This window comes from Labrus bergylta, chromosome 5 (genome assembly GCF_963930695.1).
Source record: "Labrus bergylta chromosome 5, fLabBer1.1, whole genome shotgun sequence".
Lineage (NCBI taxonomy): Eukaryota > Metazoa > Chordata > Actinopteri > Labriformes > Labridae > Labrus > Labrus bergylta.
Window position 1 is genome coordinate 1,460,517 of NC_089199.1, and position 18,419 is coordinate 1,478,935.

Sequence of the window (18,419 nt, forward strand, 5' to 3'; positions counted from 1 at the left end):
TTTTATCTTGATCAAATCTAACCCCAAGGTAGTGACTTTAGCATACATATGTATGGCAATGGAACCCCCTATTCTCATTATCATGGTTCAACCCGGAGGGGTGTGACTTGAGGTGGTACAGCTCTGTCATTAGAAAACGTAGATTTGATGTCTTTACATTGAAATCATTGTTTGTGACTGATATCCGTGCTGTCGTTCACATGTAGTGCGGCGTTTAAGGATTGTTAAACCTAACATCACAGGTAATTTCTTCAACGAGCATAGCAAAGTGCTTCCTCATGTAAAGTTCATCAAACCGTGGAAATTCACCCAGGAAAACAAATGAAGCAAAGTATGAAACATTACTAACAGTATGAGCCATAAACAGAGGGTTTTATAACTATACCTGTAAAAGTCAAGGTGTTAGCATGCCTAAAAGTAAAAACTGCATTCATTATTTAGAATTTATTTTTTTGTCATCGTGAAATTGATAATGAAATAATCCACAAAAAACATATATTTTTAAGTAATCATACATTGATCACACATAAAAGATGGGATACAATATTGTTTATTAGAAATCTAATTATTACATTTATTTTGTCAGTATAAAAGCTGATAAATGGTTTTGCATTTATCCCTCAAAGTAAGTTTGAAAGAATAATAAACATAAAAAATAGCCCAAAAAACTGGAAAAAGCATCTCCAAATATCTTTTTTTTTTATTTCAACACAAACAAACAGAACAAACAGAACTTTGTTTTTATACAGAAACAAAAGGTGATCCACAAACAGGGATGTGACAGAGAGGAGTTTAAAAACCTTAATAGTTCATGTTTCTATTAGTCAGAGTCGTCTGTAGGATCATCTTGATCCACATCTTCCTGTCTGTTGACCGTCCGACTTTCCTCAGAGTCGGTCTCCTGGGCCTGATAGAAATCACAGGAAAAACGTTTGGCAAACTTGCAAAACAAAAACTCTACATCTTTTTGCATAAAGCAGCAGAACAGAAAGGGTTGATCATGTAGCGACTTAGAAATATCAGGAAACAAACAGATTTCTTATTAACTGCTTCAGCCACTTATCGTTAGTGTGTTGAACAGCTCCAGTTATCTTATCAGCCCACTGCCTTGCACAATGTCAACTGCCTGTTAACTGACCTGTGTGGTTTAAACTCACAAAGTAATGGCCCACCAAGCAGTCATGTCAAATGTTTGGCTTGATTACATAACTGTCATCGTCACTATCTTGTGCTGTTTATCCTTAAAGAAAGAAACCTGTAATTAAGTCCCCAATGCTGCCAGTCTTCTCAGAAACTAGACACTTACCTTCATGTTAATGTTCCCCATTCCACCATTTATTTTTTCACTTCTATGGAAAATATTATTATAAAAATAGAAAATGGACTTGAGCTTGTAGAGCTTTTCTAGTCTTCTGACTCAAAGTGTTTTCACACTTAACCCATTCACATTGTTGAATAATTCCCATTCATACAGAGCGAATGACGCAGCGGGAGCAACTTGGAGTTAAGTGTCTAGCCTAAGGACACACATACATGTTACTGCAATAGCTGGAAATCGAACCGCCGACTTTAAGGTTGAGAGTGGAACGACTCTTCCACTGAGCCACAGCAGCCCTGAAGTTGAATTATTTCAGTTCTTTAATTCCTTCTTTTTTTTTTAGCTTTGATTACATGGTACACTCACTGATATTATTGAAAACTCTACACAGGTGATGGCTTTTAAACACACCATACATCACAATAAATATAGATTTGTTTCTCATCAATAACATTAAACCTGAACCTTGTGATCTCTTAGTTTATTTAGAATATTTTCAGACAGTTTGATTCACTATTTCTTGGTCATGTCACTACTGATAGATATCATCCCTGTACGCATATTCAAAAAAAAGAACCCTTGTCAAAGATCAAAATTAAATACATTAAATGTCTTAATATCTTAAGCAGATGGGAATGTAACGCACTCAGAGCTTCCTATAAAAAGGCAGGTACCTCGTCCTCTGACTGCTCCTGAGGCGGCGGTGAATGTTGCACCTCGTCTTCCTCTTCATCACTCCCCTGTGACATCTGAGAAAGAATCTCTTCACCCTGCAGTGTACAATTTTTTTTCCCAAGTTAATGGCACAAATGTGAAGAGAGACATCTTCTACTTGTCCTGTTCTACTTCTACTTGTAATGTTTTACCTTCAGGTTTCGGTTCTTCAGGTTGCCGATCCAAAACGCCTCCTGACAGTTGTTCAGCGTCAGCATGGCCTTAACTCTGTAAACAAAAAGTTCCAGGCTCTTCTTTAAGGCTGGAACGTGATTGGTCAGGCTTGTGTCCTGGAGAATCTGAGAGCCCAGACATTGTGACAATGTTACCAAGTCATACAGGTCTATTGAGAGGTAACAGAGGCACGTTAACACTTAACAGGAAAAGAATGGATTTCATGATGGGGATGTTTAAAGCCAATAAAAAAATAGAAAAGACTATACTTTAAAATTTGACCCGCAGCTACCTTTGAGTGTCCACACAGGTGATGGAGCTGTCGGGTGCTGAGCTGGAAGGTCTTCAGCAGGCTCTGAACATCCTCCTTAATAAGACAATACATCAATACATAGTCACAACACTGGCAGCACATAATTTTTAACACAATAACATAATCATTTTCATATGCAACACCATGTTTTAATGATAAAGAATGAGTAGAAAACCTGCACATACATATAGATAAAGGAATCAGATTATTGGTGGAAAGCACTTTGTATTCAATGTGTCTATAAAAAGTGCTTAACAAACTAAAGCTCTTTTCAGATTGATTTGTCACGTCTTTGTACATTAATATTGATTTTGTGACAGCATAATATCGGTGTCCCAGTCTGTGAAGTCACATTGTGTTACGGGGGAGCTCCACATAGACACACAGTCAGACATGCACACACACACACACAGCGCTGCACCCGCTGGCTCATCTTAAACCGTCTCGCCCCTGTCACGCCTGTTACTACCTCGGAGGACAGTGGGGGGGGGGGCACTTGGTCTCCCCCATTACGCCCTTGTGACATTCAGATTGAAGGCAAAACCTCACAGGGGCATAAATATCGCGGCTTGAATAAGACTCAAGTTTAACTTAAGGACTTTAAAAATGTATCTTCTTTACGCTTTTCTAGTCTTCCAACTACTCAAAGCGCTTTTACACCACATGTCACACCCACCCATTCACACCCTTTCACACACTCATGGTAGTGATGATCGCTATGTAGTATCATCCATCAGAAGTAACTCATCCCATTCATACACCACTACTGAAGCAGCGGAAGCAGCACCATTTGTTGTTGCTAGTTCTGCTCTATTGCCTTGTTAATTGTTTAGCACCAATACACCAAGTCAAATGCCTTGTCTGTGTAAATGTACTTGGCAATAAACCCCGATTCTGATTGTGAAGTTATTATTTCACTTGTTAAAAGAGGAACTTTGACTTTTCAGAAATCTTCCCTGCCTTCATATTTTTTTGTGCCTTTTATTTTCTGACGACATGTTCCTGTGTATTTGAATCTTTATGTCTAAATAACAAAAGAAAAGAAAACGGAATTTACATCTTACATTCACACAAACAGAATGTAAGATGTTTACTAAAGTTAGAACATCAACCATGTCAATGACTTAAGCCAATGTCTTGTTTCTAAAAACTCTACTTAGACACAGTTCCACACTAACATGCAGCTTCATTTCCATAGATGTACAGTGTGATGTCACAGCGTTTCATTTGTACCTTTTGCCTTTTGAAACTGTTGTCCAGAAGTGGCATCCCCAACTTTAGGAAAGACTCCAGGAAAAGACGGCCGTACTAAAGATAAGGATATAGTCATCAGTTAATTCAAACCAGCAGCAGCTTCATCTGAATGTTTAGTCTTTTTCAGCGTCTCACCTTCAGGCACACGTTGATCACCGGCCGAGAATCAAACACCTACAAGACAAGATCAAAGGACATATACCTGTTAGGATTAAATCATTACGTGTCACTACGTGTCTTTTTAAAGATGCAAAAATCTCAAACAAATGAATATATCAGGATAAATGAGTACAAAAGGAATCCAGAGACATTGTATCAGGCAAACTCACCTTAACTAGGTTGACCAGGATGTGGAAATCTCTTACAGCCAGGTTCCAGGTCAGCAGCTTCTCACTCTGAGCCTGGAGGGAAGACATGGGCTACATGTATGAAAAGTAAACACACATACATGTGTAAACACACATACATGTGTATACACACGCGCACAAACATGAGGAGAATTGTCTCATTTATGTGTATTACTTGAAAAAGACTGGGAACAAACATTTAGTATTCATTGTACATCGTATAGCTTTTTAAAAAAATGGAAACGATAAAGATGTATATTAACAGTTTATTTTGTACATTTAAGCAGATGAGGAGTTGTGTTTATAAGGTACAGTACTTAAACAGAGAGAACACGTTGCATAGTGTGACACCTGGTGGCTCACCTCAGTATTGTCACTGATTTTGCAAGGAGGAATCTTCCTCGCAGCTTTTTCTAGTTCTGCCATCAACACTTTATAGAAGACCAAGAATGTCTGCCTGAAAAGAAAAAGAGAAGTCAATAAACAACTGGAATTACAACATCATCTGACAGCAATTTAAGCTACATCTGTACACTTGCTAACTCACATGACCCTTTCTTTGTGCTCTTATAAACTGAAACACAGAGGACAGATGGTGCAGAAGATCTACCTGCTGAGAGTGGGCCATGTTGCAGAGCTCTCATCTTTTGCTGCGTTTATGAGCTCAGTTATTCCTTCTCCAGCGATCTCCTCCACTGCTTTCAAAACATCATCCACATGCTCCAAGTAGATTCTGCAGAGAGAGAGAGATAGAGAGAGAGAGAGAGGGGGGGGGGGGTGATCAAACATATTATGTGGTTATCAAGAATGCACTTATATAAGAGAAGTTATATAAGAGGTATAAATGCACAAAACATCTTGTTGGGTATGAGGATGGAGAACACAAATGTAATAAATGATTGAATGTGGTGTTTTTACTTTTAGTTATAATGAAGGTCTTACAGATGAATACAGATTCAGTAATAGAAAAAGCCCAAAGTTAATGCTGATAAGAAGAATGATATGTTTCTGATATTTAGCAGCCAAAATGATTCCTAAATGACCATAAACATACCGTATGCATAATCTACAACATGAGTCATCAAATAAACCCTATCCATATAAGTGTGTAACATTCATTGTTGAAGCATCATATGGCTTCTAATACAAACATGCTGTTTGTTTCCTTCACTTGTTTTTGTTTCTTGTAAGACGTCGTCGATGACTGTGAGACGCACCTCAGGAGAGTGTGAAGTGCTTCATTAAATTTAATCCCTCGTTCCTTCTCTCCACTGGCTGTCACCCACTCTTGGCTGAGGAAACGTTTAGCTAGGGAAGCTAAGAACAAGATACATATATATATATATATAAACATATTATTACCACAGTTTGATAAGAAACTACATCTTTACAGAGAAGGGGTTACAAAAGGCTTATTTTAGCAGGGATTAGGTTATACCAAGAAACTTCTTAATAACAATATCTGATACAAGAATTGTTGGAATGAAATATCATGTCAGACTGACCGGTCTGCTCTCTGTTGGCAGCAGGGTTCCCTCCTTTCTCCGACACAGTGGACAGAAGCTGGGAGAGACACAGAGCGGTGGTGAGACTCGGCATTGTGCTCCTGAAGTTCACCAGGTACTCAAAGCTGTGTCTAAACAAAAAGACAACACGCAGAAAGACACATTCGATCTTTTAGCACAATGAAAACCTTGTTATTCACGTGATTAGAAAGTTCTGGTATCAGGAGTAAACAAGGTGAATGAGACATGTTCTTTACTGGTTCCACAGTTTTATTATTAGATACCAGACTTTGTCATTCTCTGTTTTCTAGCATTATGAGCAGAAATTATTCTGTATTTCCTTTTATTTCTTTTACATAAGCAGACCACCAAAGTCACACATTTGCTGCATATTATCAACTCCCTGTCTGTCTTCAATTTGCCCTAATTGATTAAGGCAAACGTGCCAAACATAATCTTTAGAAGTCTAGAAATCATTATTTTTATCACTCACTTTATAAGCTGCTCCAAGATCAGCTCAGCACCTCCCTCTTTAAGTCGTCCAGCCAAAACTCCAAGGGCCTTCTTCAGTAAGTTCCGCTGTCCTGGCTGGCTGAATCCTGACCTGATGCATAGAAACATTTATAGCCAACAGGATCAAATGACATGCTGATATTGATATGATTCAATACTGCTTGGATGTTTTAGAAATTGAAAAGATTTCATGTCTGACATGACAGTCTGCAGTTCTTGTCCTCCTCACCAGTTGAAGGTGGTGTGTAAGACCTGCAGAAGCAGCTGGTAGGCTGAGGACATCAGCTGGTGCTCCTGAACATCTGTGGCAGGTCTGTCCACAACGCCATTGTTCTCAGACAGAATTGTCTGGGGGGGGGGGGGGGGGGGGGGGGGGGACACAGCAAGCACTTTTTATATACAGTTGGAAGAAAGCGATGAAGAACATTCTTCTGATTCTTGAATTGTACCTGGAAATGGTTGTGGCAGTTCTCCAGATGTGAGCAGAGGGTGGGCAGCAGCTGGATGCAGCAGGAGGCGATATCCTTGGAGCTCTGCTGTTGTAGATGGGAGAAGCCCAAACTCTTATCAGTCCTTCCCTTTGGTAAAGAAAGAACAAAATATCATTACTCTTTGTCTGATAAAGGCTTGTATAGTACAGTTTGATATACTTCTAACTAAACATCATTAACAATCCAAGCATCTCCTTCTATCCCACTTCCCATCACAGTACCAGCAGATCAACACGAGTCGGGTTCTGTCTATTAAAAGGAAATTTTTCCTTACGACTGTTACTAACGATTGCTAAATGTTGCCAAGTGCTGTGCTCATTGTGGATTCATGTTGGGTCTTTGTAAATAATATAACAAACTGTAACAACTGTTTATTGTAAAAGGATAGTTCTTAAAGCAGAGAGTATCAAACATTGTTGTTGCCTCTCTGAGTTATTTTCCGTACCTTGAAAAACGGTGCTCTCTTGGCAGGTGCAGCTGTAAGACTGAACTCCACTTTTCGTAGCATATCATCGAGCAGGAACACCAGCTCAGCAGGACCCAGCATAACCTCCTTTCGCATCTCAATCACGGGAGAAGTTTCAAATGGAGTAAACATAAATGACACTAATTTCACAACAATCCATATAGTTCCCATTCTTCTTTGCAGGTTTGGATATTAAGATAATAAGTGAGCTAACACTAAACCCTAACCCACTGTATGACAGGCCACAACTTTTAAAAGTATTATTCCACGTCTTACCTCTGAGTGGAGCTCAGAGTCTAGCAGTGAGCGGGAGAGCAAGCCACACTGCAGCACACTCAGCACCTCCATGTCCAACTCCCTGAAGAAGTGTCTGTAGGACCCCAGACTGACTCCTTGCCAGATCTCCTTTTCTTTCTCCTTCTCTGGTTGCTCCTTTAGAAGGAATGTAAACCACAAGTTTCAACACAATGTTTTAACCATGATACAGTTTGTGCTGATGTCCAAAGGTCAGCCTCATTTGAGGAGGTACAAATTAATTACTGAACTTTTCCAGACATATAATTGAAAAACATATAGTTTTATATAATCTAAGTTGAAAGAGATTAAAAGAGATGAAAAGGAAAGGCAGTGGTCTACCTGCATAGTTTTATCTGTGTCCGTCGTCTCATCCAGCTGAGAGCTGCTCTCTGAGGAAATCCTACCAGGAGCTTTCCTCTTCTTTCCTGTGCCCTCTAAATAAATAATGTAATTATGGCAATTATGATTTTGAACTGGTTTCTAACAGAGTTTCTGGTTAAATGAATGTGGAGTAAAATATCTGCTGTGAGGAATGGTTACCTTTCTTTGTCTTGATTGCAGGAGCAGCAGAAATTGGAATAATCCCATCAGTGCTTTCTCCATCAAAGTTGGCAACAGGTGGAACATAGCCCAGTGTCCCTGAAATACATGTTTAAGAAAAACGTGTTGAAAAATGAAGTAGGCCTGACACCATGTTGTGTTAATAATGAAGAGATCTTTAATAGAGATGGATCACCTGACAGCGCTCTCTCCAACAGTGTCTGAAGGTAGGTGATGTTCTGAAGACGAGTCATCACTTTCATCTTCATCTCTAGTTCTTTGAGTCTGCAGAATGCATTGATGACCTATCACCAGACAGAGGTAAGATCAATCTTTGTGCACAAAGTACAGTCAGAGTACAGATCAGTCAAACCAATTGCAGTTACCTCTCTGAACCAGTTGATGGTGTGAAAGAGCAGAGTACAGAGAAACTCCCTCTCTGGCTTTGTCAGGCTCTCCATTTTTTCCACTACATCCATGTCTGTCAGGATCAGAGGGCAGCCTGTGTCCCAGCACATTTAAACAAAAAGAGATGGATTCATTCACAGGCATTAAAACGAGAAGAAAGTGGTTTTTTAGAGAAATGTGTAGCTTCCACTCCCTCACCCAGTAGGGCGTCGATCTCCTCCAGGTCCCCCTGGTGCTGTTTTTCCTCACAGAGTCTCAGGAGGCGGAAAAATGGAGACAGACACAGCGGAGACACTCTCCTGACACCACACAATACAAGACAAGAAAAAACAAGCACATCAATAATCACATGCAGTTACTATTAGGAACATCACCATGCAGGTGAAATGTATCATAGCCTGAATATGTTGTTGTAGGGGGGGCTGACCTGTGAGCCTTCTTGGTTTGACTCTGCTGCTCTCCTTTGTTCTGGAGGTCTTTGGCCAGCAGAGGCAGCAGGTTGATGACGATGCCTCCCTGACTCTCATCTTCATCCAGGTTGTACATCACACGGGCCGGGAAGAGATAAGAACTGAGAAACAAGGGAAGGAGAGTTTTATACAAACTAGTTACAGGAATAAATGTACAACAAAGCCAGGATTGTACGTGGGTAACTTTCCATCACTAACCCGGGTATATCTGGGCCAAGATCCACCACAAAGTCATTCTGGAAGTCATCAAGGACACTCATTGAGATTGTGTCCTGTTGTAAGGTGAAAAAACAGAAATGCATTGCTGAATCAAATGTCATTCTACAAAGCTGTATGCATTTAATATTTATTTAAAACGTTTAAAACTGAGAAACAAGACAATCTATTGAGACGTGAGATGAGGTACATATTTGTCCAAGACTCACCTGGACCTGTGGGTCCAGGGTGGAGCTCAGGATCAGGTTGGCCAGTTCATCATAGTACAGCGCTGCAGATTCAGCTGTGCTCTCACTGCTCGACTTCACCAGCTCCAACAAGGCGGTCACCTGCACCCATAGACCATATATATATATATATATATATATATATTTATATATTTATATTAAGACTGACGGAGAAACAGCTTCCTGGGAGTGAAGCCAAAATATTTAGAGCACCCCCCCTGCTGACTTGCTGCAGTATAGGTCAAAAACCCTGCCTCCTCTATGTTAACAGAAGGGACATGGGTCAAACTATAAATTTCAGATATATCATTTCATTTAGGTTTTTTTTTGTGTCAAGCAGCGCTGTGTGCACCAGATTGGCAGAGAACCGCAGAAAAAGACACAAACACACGAGTCATTGAACTTCCATAACGTGAGTGTCTGCTTCAATCTGTTAAGTTGTGGACTGTACCCATATGAGGGACCGATAAGTTAAATTAGCAGATGCTGTGTGATGTCAATACCACTGCTCTTTCAGCCAATTCCTACTGTACAGACTCTAGTTGCAAATTCGCGATATTTCAATGCCCGTCTCGGGGGTATTCTGGCTTCATCCTGTTCAACGAGAGGAGGCCAAGGCATGCTGTCCATTTGTATATCCTGTCCATGCCTGCAACAAGCAATTAAAAAACACAGGAACATATCTCAGCGACCACAAACCTGCGGTCACAGGGACTCTGTGTTCTGTTAGCAGGTGAAATAGAGAATGGAGAAGTTAACTGTACGCACCAGAGCAATAATATGGATGTGTCTGTTGTAGTTCCTTGCAGTAGAATACATTATCATTATAGTTTTTTTTTGTGTGACCTCTTTCACAGGTAGGTCACTGCAGAGGTTTATTAGAACAACCATTCACAGGGCACCAGATGGCCTAGTGGTAAGGTCCCGCCCCATGTATAGAGTGAAGTATTTAACACGTTGATACTGTTGTCTTAATGCAACAGATTGCAGCTATAGCTCACTATTGAACCCTAATTGAAATCCACAGGTAAAACAATATTGAACTTATTTTTTAAATAAGCTGCATCGTAACAGACACATTAATCATAAACAAAGGAAATGTGTACCTGTCTGAAAGTCTCTTGGGTCATGGAGGCATTCTGTGACTCCTTCACTTTCAGCCTGGATTACGGAGCAGAGGTTATGTGCGAGATGTAGAGAGAGACGCAAAATGAACAAATAAAAAATACAGCTGATGGCTGTGAGTGACAGCTCGTACCTGCCGGCCCCCATGCTGCCTACAACCATAAGGGCACCAATGATGCCGATACGTTTATACTTTGGCACAGTGCTGGACAGCTGTTTGCGAATCACTATGTGCATGTCGTCCTGAAAAGGGGGAGGGGGGGGTGGAATAAAACAAAAGAGTTGGGGTCAGTTGATGTGAGAATGACAAGAAGAAAGTAGAACTAAAGGGTTAAATGATCATCAACCTGGATGTGAGATCCCTGCTGCAGTTGCCCAAACGCCAGTCTGCTCAGGATGTGGAAGAGTCTGCGGATCTGCTGGGGCGTGAAGTTGTCCATGTAGTCCAAGATTCCCTGTGTCGAATTATTTGTAGTGTTAAAAATAAAACTGATACAAGAGTAAGACACTTAATCTTCTGCTGGCTTCAAGCTGTTGGCAAATTAACAAATGTGTGTGACCGTCTCCTTACCTTGACAAAAACTGCATACAGAGCCATTTCTGTGGGCTTTTCTGTTACCAGAACAGAGAGCAGCTCCAGAGCCATGTCCACCTCCCCACCTACACCACTGCACACATGGGTCACTAAGGAGCCCACCAACTCCTAAAAACACAGCATAGGGGTGAATTAATTTGATTTAGCTCCATTTATAGATTAAAGAAAACCATTTTAAAGGCATTTTAAAAAACCCACCTGCTGGCTGTAAGAATCAAAAACAGTGAATGAGTGTCTGTACATGTGTCCTCCAAAAGGCACAACGCAGGGGTCAGGGGAGCGCAGCAGACCCTGAGCCAGAGCCAGGATTGAGGGGAAATACCCTCGCATGACCTAGAGTCAAATTGTAAAAAATGAAATATTATAATCACAATTTATCAATTCGTCAAAACAAAGAGCACTGTGCTGCTTTCTTTTCAAATAAGCTTTCTGAACCACCTGAGCGTAGTCCCTGAAGGTCTTTTGGAGCAGAGCCTCTGAGATCAGCCCAGTCCTCATTTTCACCTTCAGCAACCTCTCCGCCGCCCGCCGACTCTGGTTGCCGTTGGTGGAGTGCAGGATGAAAAGCACCAGAAGATCAATGACCTGACATAGAAGGGCACATGTGAAGGATTGGCAGATTGATTCACATCCTCACACAAACACTACAAAAAACAAAGTGATGTAACAGTGTGAAAAATGATAGTGTAAGAATAGTCTGTATGGGACAACATGAGGTTATGATAGCTGAGTGTTTCTACAAACATAGAATTATGATTATTTATCTGTGTGCATCAGGAGAGAATATTGTGGTGCTTTTTTTACTTTTCAGATAGAAAACTGTTTTTTCCTTGTGCAGTAGCCTACTGTATGTGCAAAGAGGGATCCACCCCTTCACTGATGATTACCAATCTACATGGGAACAACACCTTGACCTAATGAGATGACACTTACTTTATGGTCCTCCACATCATCCACCGATTCCATTGCCTAAGCAAGAAATTCAGTGGAAAAATCAGTAAGCAACTTTGGAATTCAGAAGAATGATTGCCATTACAAAAGAAAAGTATTCAGGAGTTAAATCAGGGGGGCATAAGAAGTGATGTCCCACCTTGAGCCAGGCCTCAGATATTGATTTCTGGAATCGAACAGCTGACTTGATCCCGTCTAGAATCAATGCTACACTGTCCTGACTGCTGCCAGCTGCTGGTGTGGAGGCAGACCTGCTCCAGATATATCAGAAGAGCATACTGTAATACTTGAAGGACAACATGTACATGCACAGCAGGAATAGTTGTTAGTGTATTCGAAACTGTGTTGGCTTACGCTCTTGATCCTTTGCTCTTCGTGCGGCTCTGGGAGGTCTGCAGCACAGGAGGGAGAATACACTGCTCCAACTCCAGCTTTTTACGAAGATTACTCACCACCTACACGTGGGAAAAGACACCCAACACTTTAACAGTGTCATGTACTTTAACAACCAGGACATTACTAATGCTTTGGATTTGACTCTGACCTCACATGCATCAGAGTCTGAGACAGAGTGGAGGACGAACTTGACCACCACAGGGAGGTCATCGAGCTGCACGGCAGCCAAAGTGGCCATAACAGCTCCACGGACCTGAGACAGAAGACAGGAACGGGAAGTGAACTAAGCCTTTGCAAAAAGTATAAATAAATGAAAAAGTCTGAAAGAGTGTGTGTACTACCTCAGTCAGTAATGAGGAGCTGAGGTTCAGACTTGATAGGGCATCCAGGATGGGGACTGTTAACTGAGTGTTCTCCTGGAGTAAAGCGCTACACAAAACAAAGACGGGCTTATCAAACCTCTCAAAACTAAACTACAGATCTGTTGCAGAGATTTTACAGCACATACTTGAGCTCTCTGGCTGTATCATTGTGCTGGGAGTCTTCCAGGATTTCTGGCAGGCTGGTGATGATGTCACACTGAACCTCCACAGGTGCTACTGAGACCAGCTCCATGAGCTTCGCAGCCAACTCCTGCAATCATGGGACAGAAAAAAGGGCCAAAGTTAGAGATTGTTATTGCCATTTAGAAATATGCAATGGCTAAAACAAAATGATTATAGGTCTGTGGGAGGAGATCAGCATTAAATGAAATGTCTACTGCACGAGCAACAAGACCTATCATTTAAGGAATGACTACCTTGCTGTCCATGACTCTGTCCAACCATTTGAGCTGGTTTATAATAATGCGAGGAATACTGAGCCCCCCGTCTCCAGTGCTGTGAAGAGAACAAGATGGTACTTAGAATAAATCAATGGGGAACAAATAGTAACAATGATTTAAAGTACTGTATAAGAACTACTGACCCATCAAGCATAAATTCAGGAAGTTTCTCAAGCAAAATGTTAACGATGAACGTCTGTAATAAAAAGAGAAGTGTGTGGAGGATGAACAGCAGCACGTGATGGGCATGCCCAAAAACAGGAACAGTTTATTGTTTGTTTTTTATTGTGTGACATCCAGCTGTCTTTAAAGATTTATTTTTTGGGGGCTTTTTGTGCCTTTAATGGAGAGATAGAACAGTGGATAGAGTCGGAAATCAGGGAGAGAGAGAGTGGGGAATGACATGCGGGAAAGAAGCCACAGGCGGGATGTGAACCCGGGCCACCCGCTTGAGACGACAGCCTCCATACATGGGGTGTGTGCACTAACCACTGCGCCACCAGCGCCCCCACCCAGCTGTCTTTAGAAGAATCTGAGCAGATACCTGCAGCATCTCAATCCCCAACAGCATACGCAGAAGACTTTCTTGGAATGAGCTAACACCACTGCAACACAGGAAAAAACACATCACTCCACATAGAGCCGTACAAACCATTGTCTAAGTCGTAGCTGTGAGCGGCCTGAATTGGCCTCTAATGTTTATTTGCTGGTTACCTTGAGTGTCCATCTTGCAATTTTGGAACACATGGAAGGAGGCAGTTCCTGAAGCACTCAGGATCCTCGATATGAGACTCCAATCCAGTGGTGAATTCCTGCACAATCTGATGTTTAAATTGTCAATGAAAATTAAATCTCTCACGCTTAAGGTTGCAATGTTTGCTGAAGCCATTGTCAATCTCCAACAGCAGAGTCGTTGACAAGTTGTCCTCTACCACAAGCATGCTTCACTCTTCTTCATACCCCATCTATCTCCTCCTAAATGTGTTGATTTGTAAAGGGAGGGTGTAATCTACTTACCCCAGGGTAACGTGGACTCTTTTGTAACTTTTGTTGTATCTTTTTTTGAAAGACTACTTGGTCCACATCTAGAGAAAAAAAAAATAAAGATTACGATGAGGAAGAAAACAGAAGTGGGGAAATTGATTTCATTTACTGGCCAGAAATGTTTTGAATCGTGGACTGGAGTGTGTTTACCGATCTCATTGGATGTGCCACCTTGTTTTAGGGTGACACCTGCCTCTCGAAGAAACGTGCAAAAAACACTTTGATTTGTGTCCTCTGAAGCAGCTTCCCTTGGCTGGCGACCTGTACTGCGACTCTTCTTTGCTTCTATGACCAGAAGAAATCAAACCTTGAACATTAAAAAAAAAAAAAAAAGCTGGGGGGAAATGACCCAGTAGAGCTGTCCATGTCTAAGGCTTATCAGTGATGGGAGGGACAGATCCAAACTTTTGACATGTATGTGTTGTCATGTCAGTGAGTATGACGCATACAGTCTTCCTGTCAGTTTTAGTTAAACACCTCTAAAAGTGTTTCCTTTGTGTGGATGATTTGGTCAATGTACAGGGGGATTTGAATAATGACATTAGGATATCATAGTTGGTAAACATAAGGACATCACTGGAACTGGCACATAGGAATGAACAGTTCTGATGTTACGTTAAATCTAACTTACTAGTTGATGTAGTAGCCACATCTTCTTTATCCACAGAGGGGCGTCGCTTTTTACGCATCATCTAATGAAATAAAAAAAGGTCAGGTGTGAGAAAGCTAGACAAGGTTAGATCCACAGTAGCAAACAAGCTTAGCAGTTCTTCACTCTCCTGAGGACCTAGCAAAGAAAAAAAACTATATGCTACAGCAACGATAGCTAACAACTACGAGTACAGACATTCATTAGCGGAAGTACGTGCATAATGTTATATAGGGGAGATGTTGTTAGCTAGCAAAATATGTCAGTATGATAAAAGCGAGACATACTTTAATTAACAGATAAGCCCACAGAAAACGATATTTCGAGCTCAGACACAGAAGTTACAAAACAAATCTTCCGCGCCAATGTAGTATGACGTCATCGCCCAGACTTAGGGATCATCTGCATTGACTGTTACTGAATAACAACGAAAAATACCAAACACGTCTGAGAAAAGTCAAATAAAGCAACTATGCAATTTGAATATTGTTCCTTTATAACCTTTTCTCTCGAATCTACACTGAAATCTCTATTATTACTCTGTTATTACAAGTGGCCCGACGTTCAACATTACACAGAATACCACATTTTTTAGGACTGTCTATAATGTTGTAGCATTGGGCTGCACCTTTTTGTAAAACCGTTTCGGCGTTGCTGGGCGGGGTAAACTTCAGTAGACTTGTAAACATGATAGGCCTACAGGGTGATTACATGGGAAACTTTTTTTGCAAGATTACAAGGTCGGGGTCCTATGATAAAACCCCAAAAACTATTTTAGATAATAAGAAAAATATTGGGGGTCCAAAAGAGCCAAAAAAATAATAACATATGTTAATTTGGGTAGAAGTTCCAGTGATAGTGGGAGGGCTTAAGAGGGGAGGGACGCTCCACTGGTCCGTCCCACAGGGTGCTGGGTGTGAACTATCTGAAACCAAGATAAGATAAAGTGAAGTGTGAGTGTCGTGAGTGTCTGACAGAGATAAGGAAGGAGGAAAATAACTTGGGCAGAATAAAGATGGAAGCGAAATTTTACGACCTCACATCCAAACTTTTAACGGGAGAAACGTTTAATTTTTCTTCTCTGAAGGGAAAAGTTGTCCTTATTGAGAATGTGGCATCTCTCTGAGGTACGACCACCAGGGATTACACCCAGATGAACGAGCTCCACGACCGCTACGGCAGTAAGGGGCTTGTGGTCCTGGGAGTGCCCTGCAACCAGTTCGGCCATCAGGTACGAATCTCCCAGGTCTCCTCTGTTTTCCTCTATTGGGATTTGGATTATTTGAATGATGTTTGTGTATTTTGCTTCTAAGGTTACATTATCAATAGTGTTTATTTAAAAAAAGAGAAAAAAAGCTTCATTAAGTGTTATAGTTATTTGGTTCATTTGAAGTATTCAAATGTTAAACGGTTCCTTTTTTACACGTACTAACACCTCACTTGTGTAGCTTTAGTCTTATTTTAACCTTTTCGTAATAAAACTAAATACACCGTTTTCAACAGGAAAAGTAGAACGAGTGACAATAAACTTGTATTTTAAGGAAGCATATTTCTGTTTTAGTAACTCAACTGTTACCAGTTTCATTGAGCAATATTCATGAAAGAGGAAACTGGTGTAGGGTTACTGGGTAGCCAGACAAAGCAATTCTACCAGTTCTACATTTTGACTTGTCCTCTAAAGGTTATTTATTAACTCAAGCATTCCTGAAAACAGTCAACTATTTGTAGACTAACTCATTGATGGATGATAACAGGAGTCTGACTAACAGCCAATTCAAAACTAAAGTTAGATTTTTTTCTATATAAGTTTTAATGACATGTTTTTATGACAACAAAAACCCAAACCCACGCACACACACACATTTACAACGGGGAGGAGGAGTACAACTACAGATGAAAAGTAATGAATCTATGTGTAAAGTACATTATTATATATCATCCACATGTTGAATCCAAACTGTCCAAAAAGGAAATATCCATAAACAATCATACAAAATGAAAGAAAACAATCCAGAGACAAAACCTCTTGTGTCTCCTAAATAACATCCACATTTCCTTCTCTTACTTCCTTCACCGGTGTCTTAGTCCCTCCCACCAGAGATGCAGACACGAGGAAATGAAAAATAAGAGACATGAGAAGCACCATTGAGATACAAATGCTGTCAAGATGAGTCCAAATGTAATAAAAAAGAAAAAAAAAAAGATTCTTCACATTCAGTTTTTACATTTTAGATTATTTGTTTGCAATTTGTAAATAACCCAAACCAGTTCATGCATCACGTTTCTGAAGCTCTGTGGAGTATGTGCCTTCCAGCAGTCTTTGAGAATCGTTTTGCTAACAGCTAAGTGCAAAGTCTCTGTCAGGAGAGAGTCCTCTGATAGACCCCAGAGAGGACGGAAAGAGTTCTTGACCAGATCAATTAAAGGACAGTCCCATAATAAATGCAGCTAAGAACCATCGTTTGATTTACATACATCACATACTGGAGACAGAGGGGTAAAACTTCTGACGTATGACTTTAGAATAATGAAGAGGAATTGAACTGTATCTGCTATTTCTTTCAAATCTTTAATATGCCATGAAAGAATCTACTCTTCTCACTTCGTCCACACACTATTTTCTAGTAATTAAATAACCTTTCATTTCATTTGAATGTCACTTTTTGTACAGTGTTCTTATGAGCCTAATGTCATGCAGGAGAACTGCAAGAATGACGAAATCCTGCTGTCTCTGAAGTATGTCCGCCCTGGAAATGGCTTTGAACCAAAGTTTCAGCTCCTGGAAAAAGTGGACGTGAATGGGAAGGACGCACATCCTCTGTTTGAATTCCTAAGAGAAGCACTCCCATGCCCTAGCGACGATCCGTCGGCCCTGATCAGTGATCCCAAGTTAATCATCTGGAGTCCTGTGTGCAGGAATGACGTGGCCTGGAACTTTGAGAAGTTCCTCATCAGGCCTGACGGCACGCCATTCAAGCGCTACAGCAGGAGGTTCCTCACCAGCAACATCGAGGGAGACATAAAGAAGCTCCTCGACCAGGCCAGCTAGATCACCGTCCACTGAAATATCCCATCCTGCAGCTCCCACCTCTTTCATCTTATCAGATGGTGTTTTTAGACCACTTGTGCTCAACTGTACCTGATTGGCTGTCTTCTGTTCTTTTACTGTGTGAAGTCGTCCTCTGAAACCAAGCTCATTGTGAGGGGGATGACTGATGAAATGTAAAAGGCTGAACATGTTTAGCTGCATTTGGTGCATGTAAAGCACAGCTGTGGTTCGATGTATGAAGAGGAGAATAAAAACATTTTTCACAGTACTTTTCAGACTGTGTTTCTTATTTGGAATCTCAAGTTGCACTGTTGATATTTTAAATACAATGTCATGGTACAGACCACATTTAAAGTTCTATTTTTAAAATTTAAAGGAAGCTCTATATAAAGGAGACTAAGAAACTTGTTGGTAAAATATCCATCCAGAAGTTGCCCAGTGAATTCTGGTTTCGTGGTGATATTAAGATCACTACCTGAGCAGTTCAGGGCCTACGCCTTCTTAACCACAGACCATATTTTATTTTGCACCTGG

General features: G+C 40.8%; 2 protein-coding genes across 4 annotated transcripts; one reads left to right on the forward strand and one right to left on the reverse strand.

The window, feature by feature from the left end:
• Positions 1-680: 680 nt before the first annotated feature.
• Positions 681-15,224, reverse strand: fancd2 (FA complementation group D2). 2 transcript variants are annotated; one of them, XM_065954521.1, is made up of 44 exons: positions 15,124-15,224; positions 14,819-14,879; positions 14,338-14,472; positions 14,161-14,228; positions 13,858-13,964; positions 13,688-13,748; positions 13,287-13,339; positions 13,120-13,198; positions 12,829-12,953; positions 12,662-12,749; positions 12,469-12,573; positions 12,279-12,379; positions 12,064-12,175; positions 11,907-11,942; positions 11,412-11,558; positions 11,172-11,306; positions 10,950-11,081; positions 10,726-10,833; positions 10,512-10,621; positions 10,360-10,414; positions 9,236-9,355; positions 9,009-9,082; positions 8,768-8,911; positions 8,539-8,639; positions 8,319-8,434; positions 8,129-8,237; positions 7,933-8,031; positions 7,732-7,826; positions 7,372-7,527; positions 7,075-7,182; positions 6,588-6,716; positions 6,368-6,486; positions 6,119-6,229; positions 5,626-5,756; positions 5,338-5,437; positions 4,731-4,853; positions 4,484-4,577; positions 4,103-4,174; positions 3,909-3,947; positions 3,753-3,827; positions 2,499-2,573; positions 2,185-2,331; positions 1,993-2,088; positions 681-907 (listed from the first exon to the last, which is right to left on the reverse strand). In XM_065954521.1, the coding sequence occupies exons 2-44, from the start codon at positions 14,877-14,879 to the stop codon at positions 821-823; spliced, it is 4,338 nt and encodes a 1,445-aa protein (XP_065810593.1). In that variant the 5' UTR covers positions 15,124-15,224; the 3' UTR covers positions 681-820. The 2 variants fall into 2 exon arrangements, with proteins under 2 accessions (XP_065810593.1, XP_020497744.2); XM_020642088.3 differs by having other exon boundaries at positions 7,075-7,191; positions 15,124-15,222.
• Positions 15,225-15,775: 551 nt separating this feature from the next.
• On the forward strand, positions 15,776-18,153 carry gpx1b (glutathione peroxidase 1b). Of its 2 annotated transcripts, none has more exons than XM_065954522.1 (2): positions 15,776-16,067; positions 17,508-18,153. In XM_065954522.1, exons 1-2 carry the CDS (start codon positions 15,852-15,854, stop codon positions 17,883-17,885), a joined length of 594 nt encoding a protein of 197 aa, XP_065810594.1. In that variant the 5' UTR covers positions 15,776-15,851; the 3' UTR covers positions 17,886-18,153. The 2 variants fall into 2 exon arrangements, with proteins under 2 accessions (XP_065810594.1, XP_020497739.1); XM_020642083.3 differs by having other exon boundaries at positions 15,788-16,067; positions 17,535-18,153.
• The last annotated feature ends 266 nt before the right edge of the window (positions 18,154-18,419 follow it).